Below are 11,574 nucleotides of genomic sequence, written 5' to 3' on the forward strand. Positions count from 1 at the left end.
GGAGCCGGGGGGGTTGCCCTCGATCCCCCTGCCTGCTGCTGGAGGTGGGGGGGCTTCGGAGGGACTGTGTAGGGAGGGCCACAGGTCAATTCGTGATGTCATATATTATATCCAAGATAAAATAAATGTATATGTTTAAGGTTTAAAAAATTTCACCCTGAGGCTTAGGCCCAGGCAGTGGCGGTCTGTTCTTGTGCAGTTGTGTTATTGTGGTAGCTGGCAGCTCTGGTGGCCCTGTGTCATTGGCCAGCAGCAGCCCATTATTAGACTCGCGGTGTTCAGCTAGCCCCGCCTCTCCCTCCAGGGAGGCGGGGCCTGAGGATGACGACTTAGACCCGGGGCCAGAGCTCATTTGCTGTGAAGCATCAATGTCCACAGCCCCATGGTGCCCGCATGGTGAACAGGATGGCTCCAGAGCAAGACTCTTAGTCAGCAAGCTGGGACTGGAGGAGGAGGAGGGGCCTGTGGGCACAGGAAGTACAGGTCAGGCATGCATACAAACTGCCAAAATAAAAGCCACTTCGTTTGTCCAGTAGTAAAACAAATGATTGGAGCTTTCTGTGTGACCTTACGGGTCAAAAGGAGGGTGGAGAGGATCACTGCTGACCCCTCACACCGTGGACACACTCTGTTTGAAGTCCTTCCCTCTGGATGGCGTTACAGGTCACTGTGCACCAAGACAACCAGGCACAGGGACAGTTTCTTCCCCCAGGCTGTCACTCTGATGGACACTTGACCAACGACAGTATGACTGGACAATAACCTTCAGTGCAACACCTGTAAATATACCTCGTACAGACTCGTACAGGTCTCTAGTTTTAATTACTCTGTTTTTATTCCTATTTATCCCATTTCACAATGAGCATTCCATTGTCTGTCTGCATTGTTTACTGCCTGTCTATACTGCTTATTTTGCATTGTTTGGACTGTTTGTTGCCTGTTAATACTGCTTATTTTGTTATATTACACAGCCTTGTGCTGGTTTACTGTTTACTTGCCCCTTGCATGGGGACATGTACATGCGCATGGAGAGCCGATGCACCAGAGTCAAAGTCCTCGTGTGTCTGACACACCTGGCCAATAAAGACGATTTTGAAAGAGGAAAAAAAATAACTATAAAATCTCTCAAGAGGGTCCGACTCTTGTGAAATACCCCGCACATATTATGACATGTGCTGTCCTCAGAGTGTCTGACACAGAGAGTGAAAGCCAGTCTGCACACACCTGAGTTTGGGTGAGTTGGGCACATGAACATGACAGAGCATATCTAACATACATTCTCAGGTCCAGGCTGAGCCACAAATTAATCCTGAACCAGAGCAAATTTTATTTCAATCTGACTCAAAATGGGTTTCCATCCACCAGTTTTTCCATTTGGGCATAAAAAAAACCCACCAGATATTTAAAAGACCTGTTGGAAACACTAGTATTATATGTCTGGCTGACTGGTGTTACTGGGGACTGATCACTGGAGATTGTCTGTGTCCTGGTCACAGGTCAATCCTGAACCTTCAGGTCTATGCTGCTACAGTCTGGTAGGTAGGTAGGTACTTTATTGATCCCTCAATGAAGCTCAAACATAAACATCAGTTGTTAGTCTGCAACAGGACAGGAGCTCCAGCGTCCTGCAGGAAACTCCGTCACTGTCCAAGATTAACAAGGAGGCTGGGACCAGTTTGGTTGGATTTCTGTTTTCTTTCTCCTCCCAGGCTGATTGATTATTTATGACTGATCAGAAACCTGTCAGATCAGCACCTGCTGTGGATCAAATTATTGATTGCACTGACTGACACAGGATGCTGCATTTTAAATGGTCAGGTCCTCTGCTGCTTTGTGATTTAGTCACAACAGACATTCAGGCTGTTCTCACTATAGCGGATCAATATCCTCTCTGCTCTGGAGACAAAGGACGACCGGCAAAGCGTTTGACCTCTGACCTGTGACCTCAAAGGAAATTGCTGATCTCACTGGTCAATTCAACTGAATGTTTCTGTTTCAAAGTGACTGACATCATTTGTGGTACAGGTCAAACTATTGTAAAACCACTGTGAAACAACCAGGCTTATTTAAAAAATGACACAGTAACATGTAGTGGAGTGCAACTTGAAGCTGCTCTGGAGGGAGAGGCTGGACATGCACCAGTCATCAGAAAGCCTGAGCTGCCACAGGCTGCGATATCTGGCTCACTACAGGAAGTATCGACTGAGGACGGGCCCAAACTCCTGCACGTGGTTACCATGGATCTTCTCTTGTTAAAGTTGATGAAATGAGAAAATAACATGTGTGAGCATTTGAAGAAAGGCTCAATGTTTTTTTGACTTGCTTCTTCACACACAAATCATATAAATGTGACTGAAACATCTGCAAACAGCTGTACTGGGACACAACAAATAAAACAAACAAGCCAGTAGTCTGAAGAGTAACAGGAGCTCTGAGGAGACTTCCTGCAACGGAAGTGTTGTTTCACTGAAATCACACAGACATGAGTGTGTATGAGTCCAGATGTGGACATGAGGGGAGAGGTCATGGGAAAACAGCAACAGGCTGATGTAAACCAGATGTTCTGTGTGTGTAGTCTATTTATAAAGGTCGCTCCATAGCAGTGGCCTCAGCCATTAGTCTGACACACCGTAAACTAAGTAGATTTTCTTCAGTTCAGAGCAGCATTTCTTGTCTTCTCCCGTCTGTGCAGCTTGACCGGCCGCACTACATTACCCAGAATCCCTTCCATACAGGCGAGGCTTTCTGTTTGGACTAATTAGTACATGACACACAGTGAAACGGAGCTGGTGGACTTCAGGCCTGTTTAGTTCGGAGTTCAGTTAGTAGGCAGGTAGGTTTCTAGTTAGTTGGTGTGAGGTCATGGCTGGTTGGTCAGTCGGTCAGTCCTGGGCCAACCTGTAGGTCAGACCACACAGTAAGAAGTTAAAGCTGGGCGGACGCTGTGTGATTCTTGACCATGTACAGTCTGTTAATTTACATTTTAATCTGTACAAACCTGCGATGTCTCTGCTCATTCTGAAGCAAACAGAACCCCCACACAGGTTTGTTCATTACCAGCTCCTGTGAGCTTCTTTTTCATGTCCTCGAACATAAGACTTACTCAGATTCCTTAATTAAGTAAAAGTAGCAACACCACAATGTAAAAGTACTTTCAAAGTCTTGCATTCAAAATGTTACTTAAGTAATAGTACAAACACATTAGCAGAAACCATATTTAAAGTACCAAAAGTAAAAGTATTATAGCGTGCTGGCAGGTAGAGGGCACCAGTGGGACTCCCGCCTGCTGTTGTGGACAAAGACTGTGTGCTTCAGAGTTGCTGTTGTGTTCATGTTTTGTTATGTGGGGCAGGACCAGGCCAGCTGGGCCAAGACAGTATGACTGAGGGTTCTGGTGGGACTAAAGGGCTTCAGCCAAGATGTAAATAGCTGTGTGTGTTCACAGAGCATCTACACGGTTGTGTGACATATGGAGGATGGAAGATGGCACAATAAGACAGTTCTGACTTGGTCTGTTCCATTCAGCCTTTATTACACTGATGTCGCTGTGGGAGTTTGAAGAATTTCTGGTGCTGCAGAGCATGACCCAAAGTGAAAGTCCCTGCAGAAGCTGGAGAACTGCCCATCACCACACCACCAGCAAGAGCCTGCCAAAATGAAACCACTGATAGAGACGGTGTTCCCCACCAGGCAGGCCATCGGAGCCGCACTGGATTACCAGCACAACAGCTTCACCCTAGAACCAACACCAGCCGATCCAGAGCTGTGGGCAGCCAAGCCAGCTCTCAGCCAGATGGTAATTTATCCAGCAGACCAGAGCACAGAGCCAGGGCCCAGCCACTGAGGGGAGCTGAAGTTGCCACACTACAGTAGGGATGAGCCATCAGACATGTACCTCATCCAAGTGCAGATGGCAGCGCAGTTTAATGCTTGATCAACTGAGAAGACTGCTGCCTGTATTGCCCTTGGCCTGGAGGGCAGGGCTCTGCAGATCCTCACTAACCTCCAACCTGAGGAGCGGCTCGACTGGTCTGCCATTGAGAGAGCACTATATCACAGGTTTGGGTGATGCGTCCATGCTGACAATGACCAACAGCATGGGGAGCAAGAAAGCCTCGGCACCTATGCTGCCGACGTCCGCCTCTATTCTTCACATGGGTATCTGACCTTCGACAGCTCGACACTGGAAGAGCTTACTCTCCTGGCCTTCATCCAAAGACTCCACCCTGACTCTGAGAGCACCTCAGTCTTGGCACACTACCATCTGGCCGTGACAGAGCAAGTGGAGCACGTGCTGTGCTCCCCCAGGCCAGAGCACCAAGTGCAGCAGGTGGACATAGAGGAGGAAGCAGCCACCCAGCCAGCTGTGGCACTGTCATGGCAAGGAAATAGGAGGGCAGCTGAGCAGCACAGAAAAGGGTGCTACTGTTGTGGGGAGCTAGGCCACATTGCTCGCCACAGTCCAACACTGGCACCATGGAGCCCAGCATCTCTGGACTCCTCTACTATGTGCAACCTGTCACAGCTGAGGGTCAGAGACCTGGGCTGAAAACAGCTTTTTCCTCGACTGTGAACTGAAGGGCACTATATGCTGCACCTTGGTGGACATGGGGTTCACCATCTCCCTGGTGTGCTCGGGGACATTACCGGGAACGGAAGGGCCAAGACCCTGGAAGTGGAGGCCACCAAGCAGCACATCACTGCAATCACTGGGGAGAGTGTGAAGATGTGGGGAGACAGGACACTCAAACTGACTGTTGCTGGCTGTTGAGCACTGATTTAGACTGGCCAGCATTTAAGATCATCATGCATCATCAGCCTTGACATGCTGACAGATTGGGGGGCCATGGTAAATGTGCCTTGGGCTACGGTCTGCCTGAGTGTGGATGCTGTGGCCCTCCATGCTGCCAATAGGGAAGGCTGCGCCCAATCACAGTGCTGGAGCGGCTGGCCCTAGGCTCATCTACACCACCGGGACCAGCCAGGGGCTCATCCACACCTACACCATTTTCCTGGCCGGTGTCCACCTAGACCAGACAAGCAGGTGATGGCTCATATTGGAGGAGTAGTGGAAAGAAGGAGCACCAGCCATGCTGGTGTGCTGATGATCAGGACATTGGTACATGACAGGCAGGAGTCCCACCAGTCATTTCCCCCACCAGCAGAGGTGGGGACTCCTGTGCACCCCAGTGGGGGCTGACCCAGCAATCGCATGCTCCCCTGCAGCAGGACCAAGTGGGACTCCCAACGGATACGGAGTCTTGCCAGATGCAGCCCAGGAGAGAGCTTTGTCCCTGGTGGGCTGTTGTAGGTATACAGCTCTGGATGGAAGAAGGTCTTGTCCCCATGGCTGCAGAGCCGGTGGAGCAGACCCTGTATTGTCCTGAAGAGATTTCGGATGTGGTTTATTGAGTGGGACTGATCAAGTGAAACCATATGGTGCTGCTGCAGAGAGACAGACTCACACCATACCAGCTCCTGGATTGGCCTGAGGGGGAATCGGACACTGGGAGCCAGACTCCTCTCCACCAGCCAGCCAGGAGTCACGTGAGCGGCCAAGTGCTGGCATGGGCTCCCCTAGCCTGGTAAAGGACTTTACAATGACTGTGGGTTAGTGAGGACAGTTAACCAGTGGGGGTTGCGTAGCATGTTGGGAGGTAGGGGGCGCCAGCAGAGCTCCTGTTTGCTGCTGCAGACAGAGGCTGTGTGAGTTCCAGAGTACGGGACCAGGCCAGCTGGGCCAAGACACCAGACTGAGGATTTTGGTGGGACTAATGGGCTTCGGCCAAGATGTAACTGTTTGTGTTCTCATAATATATGCTTCTAATTTGAATTACTGCTGGGTAGGTTGTGAATTTCCCACTGGGGATCAACAAGTCTTAGGATTTTGGTATTTTAAACCTCATTTTGAGACGTCATGCTTAACTAAATACCAAACGAATGTAGTGAGTAAAAAGTATAATATTTTTCTCCAAAATAGTGACATTGAAGTACAAAGTAGCAGAAAATGAAAATACTCAAGTAAAGTACAGATACCTTACAAGTATACTTAAGTACAGTGCTTAAGTAAATGTACTGAGTTATTTTCTTCCTCTGCACCCCAGCACAGGAGCAGCTGCAGAGATTTGTTCCCATGAAACTGGACAAGAATTTGACAAGAATTACCAGGAGAATCTTCTCAGTGGCATCCACTGAGAAGTTGGATCAATATGTTTTCCCATGAAACATTTAATACTCTCCCTAAACCCCACAAGCAAACAGAACACAGCCAAAAACTCTGCTCAACACTGACTTCTTTAAATACAACTTTCAATACTCCAAAGCATGGACGTGCCCCCTGGTGGCTGGAGCTATGAACATAAATACATGAGCACAAATGGCCGGACTGCTCCTTTAATGCATCCAGCCTCCTGCAGCACTGCAGTCACAGACACACTATACACACAAGTTTACAGAAACCTTCAGGCTTCACACACCCCTCCCCTACCACAAACCTACACACACGTATAATGTACACTCACCAGCCACTTTATTAGGTACACCTACAGTATATAACTGTGTGCACTTCAGTGCTACACGTCCGTCTTAACATCTGTGTTTATGACGCTCAAAAATGTTTCCGTTTTTGGCGAAATTGTCATAAATGTTTATTACTGAGGCCATAGTTAAAGGTGGTGTTGTAGTAGATTACATTATGTTCAGAGGTGTCTATATTTTTGTCATCCCCAGCTACAAACATGAGAGATCAGAATATTAAACACAGAAGGCAGAAGTGCTGCACTGAAGTGCATACAATTATACAGGGGTACCTAATAAAGTGGCCCATGAGTGTGTGTTGTCTTGCAACATCTGAACCAGCTGGTGCAGCAGGGACTGGCTCTAATGCTACAGAACAGAATAGGATAAAATAGAAGCACTGCAATCTCATGCGTTGGAGGGAAAATATTCTATATGCATCAACCCTTCCTACACGCAGGCAGACAGTCGCCCTGTCAACAGGAATATGAAATGAACTATGCAAAATAAAAAGGTGTTAGAACAAAGATGTGATGCTTATCAACACGCAGCATCTTCACACAGGCTGAAGTCCAGTCTGTTCCCTTTACAGAGACACAATCCACAAGATTTATCTCAGTGCAGACAAGAGACTTGAACAATTGTCACTGACACTGCATGTTGGCTTTTACCTTCATTTGGTTCAGCTAATTACTAGTTCATTGTGAGGAAGCTCCTCCAGTCCCTTCAGGAGGTTCTGCTGGTCTTTGAGGAGGATCTGGGGGCTTCTAGTTGTCTGGGTCTTAATGGTTGTTTGGGGTCTTCTGCAGGTTCTTAAAGAGGTTAGGGCAGTGGCTGAAGAGGTTCTAGTGATTGGCTAGATGGTTTGAGATTGTCCTTTAGGAGGTTCTACTTGTCTTTTACATGATAATAGACATCCATTATTGATGGCTTTAGGAGTCAGGAGGTTCCTGTAAGAGGATCAGCTGATATATGTATGAGCCATGTGTGTTTTAAGCTAAAGAATGAAAATTAATGTTGAGGCATCTCTCAGTGTGAAGGCCCTGTTTTTGACTTGTTTGTTTTACCCTTACTGAGCACAGATTCGTACCTTTTTCACCCATTCCATGTTACCCTTTAGACAGTTCCAGTCACTCGGTGAGTAGCCTATGTTCTACTGGTCCTTTTGTTACCCGTACAGTGTACAGTACAGTGGTCACTAAAGACATCCCAGAGGTGATTTAGGTGGTTCTAACCTAACCTAACCTAACTACACCAATGACTGGTGTAGTTACAAGGTACTACTGGAGTACAGGGCTCTAGAGCTATTTTAGAGGTTGATCTGCACGTGGATTTGTTATCTGGACACTGAACCCTGATCACAGTCGGATTGTACTGTGCTCTACTGCACAGGTTTGTACTGATCATATTAGGTACCGATGCCCTACAGATGACACTAAGGACTCTGGGCCTGTGAACGTTTCACCACGGTGTAGATATGAGCAGAATGATGGAGCAGCTCAAACACAGCAGTCCTCTGAATAAACAGTTCAGCTGCTCGACCTACAAACGCTTTGGATCCTGCATATTTCACCTTCATCATCCTCATCAGCACTTTAAGGGTTAATATGAGAAGATTGGCTGTGTGTGTGTGTGTGTGTGTGTGTGGTGGAGGGGGTGTGTCCGTCCGTCTGCAGAAACAACCACACCGCACACACTCAATACACACTAGTTATTAACAGCACCTCCGACCTCCATCCTGCTGTTCATCCACATCAGCGTCCAATCAGCGTGCGCCTTTCAAATCAATGCATGAGCCCATCAATAAAATCGCACACACACGCACAGAGTCTGGCTGTCCGCAGAGCTCCTGACCGGATCCGGCCTGTTTCAATCAGACTCGTGTTTGTGTCAGTGAAGCTGCAATGAAACAGTCACACAGCAGAGACATTATCGATCTGTCCAATCACTGATACTCCAGTATTGATCACAGCCTTGTCCCGTGTCTGCAGCATCAACACAACCGTTGTGTATTAAGAAAGATGCTTCGGCTGGCGAAAGCAGCAGCCACATCTGGCAGACGCAGTATCATGCAGCCACACTAGCCTACATTCACTGCGGCGAGATGTCGGTCAGTATGTGTGCGCGCACGGCACCATGTGTGAGCGCGCTTATATTATTCCCAACCCCCACATCTTCAGGCTTATTATGATTATGTTGATGATTATTCTACATAAAGCGAACAAGAAACAAGATGGTGTGATGCGGCTGCAGCTGCCGGGCGCGCGCGTGCAGCGGCTATCAGCAGGTAGCCTATGTGTGAGCGGTGCAGATGTGACAGGATGTGAAGACTCACCCCTGGTCAGGCTGCTTCTGTCCATGTACATCGCGCAGCAAAACACAAATCCGGTCATTAAAGAAAATGTTGGTGCGGGGAGAGAGCGGCTCTCCCGGTCCACAGCACGGAGAAGAAACCGGGTCAGCTCCACGCACGCGCACTCACACACAGGCACACGGACCGGACCAGAACGGAACAGTTCGGACCTCAAACACACCGACGGTCCAGACCTACAGCTGGCCGACAGGCTGCCGCTTCAGGAAGGGTACGTAGGTCAGATTCGCTCGGCTTGGTTCAGAGCGCTGCCCGGTGTGAGAGGGGCGGGCGGCGGCAAAGAGAGAGAGCTGTAGTGCATCCCCGCTCCAGCGTTTCCTTGACAACAAATTAAAGGAGAGAAAGAGGTGGAGAGAACAGTGCCGACTATAAGTGTGAAAATACACGGACCGACCACTTTATTGGGTACACCTGTACAACTGTGTGCACTTCAGCGCAACACTTCCACCTTAACATCTGTGTTTATGAAGTTTCTGGTGAAATTGTCATACATGTATAAATTCATTTAGATTATTATTGAGGTTAAAAATCAAACCCCTGCAGTCGGCCAACAGACCAGGCACAGGGTGCAGCAGTGAGTGTGAGGCAACATCCACAGCCGCTTCTATTCTGAATTTACTCTGGTTTTTACTTTTCTCCTGTAAATCCAGAGTCTTATTTAATTGAAAGAGAAACTGTTTCACTGCTGACCTGTGAAGTAAGATGATGCAGCGGCAGTAAAACAAGCACACCTGATATGGAGACAAGTTGGTGACTACCTGATGAACAAACAAGCGTACCCCTGTTATGGAGCTTCTGATGCTTTGGAACACACAGGATGATCAAAACAAATGCACCCCAGGTCCTCAGTGTCTACTTTTGAATAAAACAAACACACCCATATTCCAGATGAAGTGAGAGTTGGATGAGGAAGGTTACAGCTATAGAGTACCAAATCAAACACACCCCACAGTTACTGAACTGAGCCACGGTTGACCTCTGACCTCCCTTCCCTCCAGAGCAACGCAGGGACCCCCCCACCCAGGACATCTGTTAACAGGGAGACAGTGTCTGTGTGTTTGTTTGCATGGCTATCTTTGTGAGGACCAGGACCGTCACCATGACAACATGTCTGCACTGAGAGGACATGGTGTCCAGTCCTCACACCTTCAAAGGCAGCCAGGAAACAGAAGAGGTGGAGGGAGTAACATGAAACGAAGGAAACCCCCCCCCCAACATGAAGCACTCCACTTTCCAAGAAAGTGTCTGTTTTCAGAGGAAACAGTAGAAACAACAGTAGAAACCGCAGCTGCACAAGCATCCAGTTCTATTTTTAAGCTTTAGCTCTTCATCATATCTGTTGTTATCTGCCTCTACATGTTCTGCTGCAGGGCATGGTGGGAGGCCTGGGGGGGGGGGAACATGCATCTCAGTTGATTAGGTCATACATATTTTTAACTAATAATGTTATTAATGTCTGTATTCCGCATTTAGATGATCCAGTTCCAGAGTCCTGGATCAGATCTTCTTCTCGAACTGACACTCAACAACAAGCAGTTCTAGCCCATAACTGCCCCCAAACCATAGACCGTACTTCTGGTATTTCTGTTTGTGTCCAGATTGAACAGACCTGAAGAGGCTACAGCAGGGGCCCAGGGGCCCGAGGGGCCTCTGAGAGAACCAACTGTTAATGCTTCTGGTTTGAAAGTCACAGAACTTTGTTACAAGAAGCAAAACAACCAGAAAGAGGCACAAAACAGTTACAAACAAGACGATCAGGTTTGGACTCCAGAACCAAAACTGAGCTCAGAATGTGCAGAGATACAACGAGCCACAGTAACATGATTGACAGGCTCCCCCAGGCAGCGTGAATGGTACCAGAATGCAGACACGTCCGTCTCCATCAGTCAGCTCACAGTCTCACAGCAGGAGAATGGAAACGAGACCTCAGAAGAAGGACCCCACCAGTGGCTACAAGAAGAAGGTTATAGACTGTTTACAGAAGCTGGAAAAGGAAGGAGTTATTGACCAGTGACCATACTACAGACTATACCCCGGGGAGGCCATCCCTTTCACTTATGGCCTACCCAAAATACACAAGGAAGGAGCCCCACTCAGACCCATTGTCAGCAGCATCAACTCTGTGACTTACAACATAGCCAAGCACGTGGCCACCATCCTGGCTCCTTTGGTGGGAAACACACAGCACCACATAATAAACTCCCAGGACTTCGCAAGGAAAGTCCAACAACTGCAGCTGGACCAGGACGAGACTCAATCACTTGCATCCCCACCACAGAGGCTGTCAGGGCAGTGAAGAGGAGACTGCTGAAGGATGACACGCTGAACAACAGGACTAACCTCACCCCAGACCATGTATGGAACTCTGTTTAAACACTACCTACTTCCAGTTTAGGGGGCACTTCTATAGGCAGCAATATGGTTGTGCTATGGGCTCCCCTGTGTCTCCTATAGTTGCCAACCTGTACATGGAAGAAATTGAGGAGAAAGCCCTGTCTTCCTTCACTGGTACCGCTCCCAGCCACTGGTTACGCTACGTGGATGACACATGGGTTAAAATCAGGACCCAGGACGTAGAGGCTTTCACCAAGCATATCAACTCTGTGGATGACAACATCAAGTTCACCCGTGAGGATGCCAGAGATAACTGTCTGGCCTTTCTGGATTGTGCAGTCCACTTGGGAGGG

General features: G+C 48.2%; 1 protein-coding gene across 5 annotated transcripts in view; it reads right to left on the bottom strand.

Moving 5' to 3' along the window:
• Positions 1-11,574, bottom strand: part of fgd1 (FYVE, RhoGEF and PH domain containing 1) — a 28,326-nt gene that overhangs the window by 11,510 nt on the left and 5,242 nt on the right. For 3 of the 5 annotated variants that reach the window (XM_020613816.1, XM_020613817.1, XM_020613814.1), the window contains 2 exons: positions 157-462; positions 30-64 (listed from right to left, as the gene is read on the bottom strand). In XM_020613816.1, coding sequence (XP_020469472.1) covers positions 30-64; positions 157-462 — 341 coding nt within the window. Of the gene's footprint in view, positions 1-18; positions 65-156; positions 463-8,851; positions 9,188-11,574 lie in introns of those variants that run through there. The other 2 variants (XM_020613819.1, XM_020613815.1) reach the window with 2 other exon arrangements.

The sequence above is a fragment of the Monopterus albus genome, unplaced genomic scaffold (assembly GCF_001952655.1).
Source record: "Monopterus albus unplaced genomic scaffold, M_albus_1.0 scaffold138.1, whole genome shotgun sequence".
NCBI classification, from domain to species: Eukaryota; Metazoa; Chordata; class Actinopteri; order Synbranchiformes; family Synbranchidae; genus Monopterus; species Monopterus albus.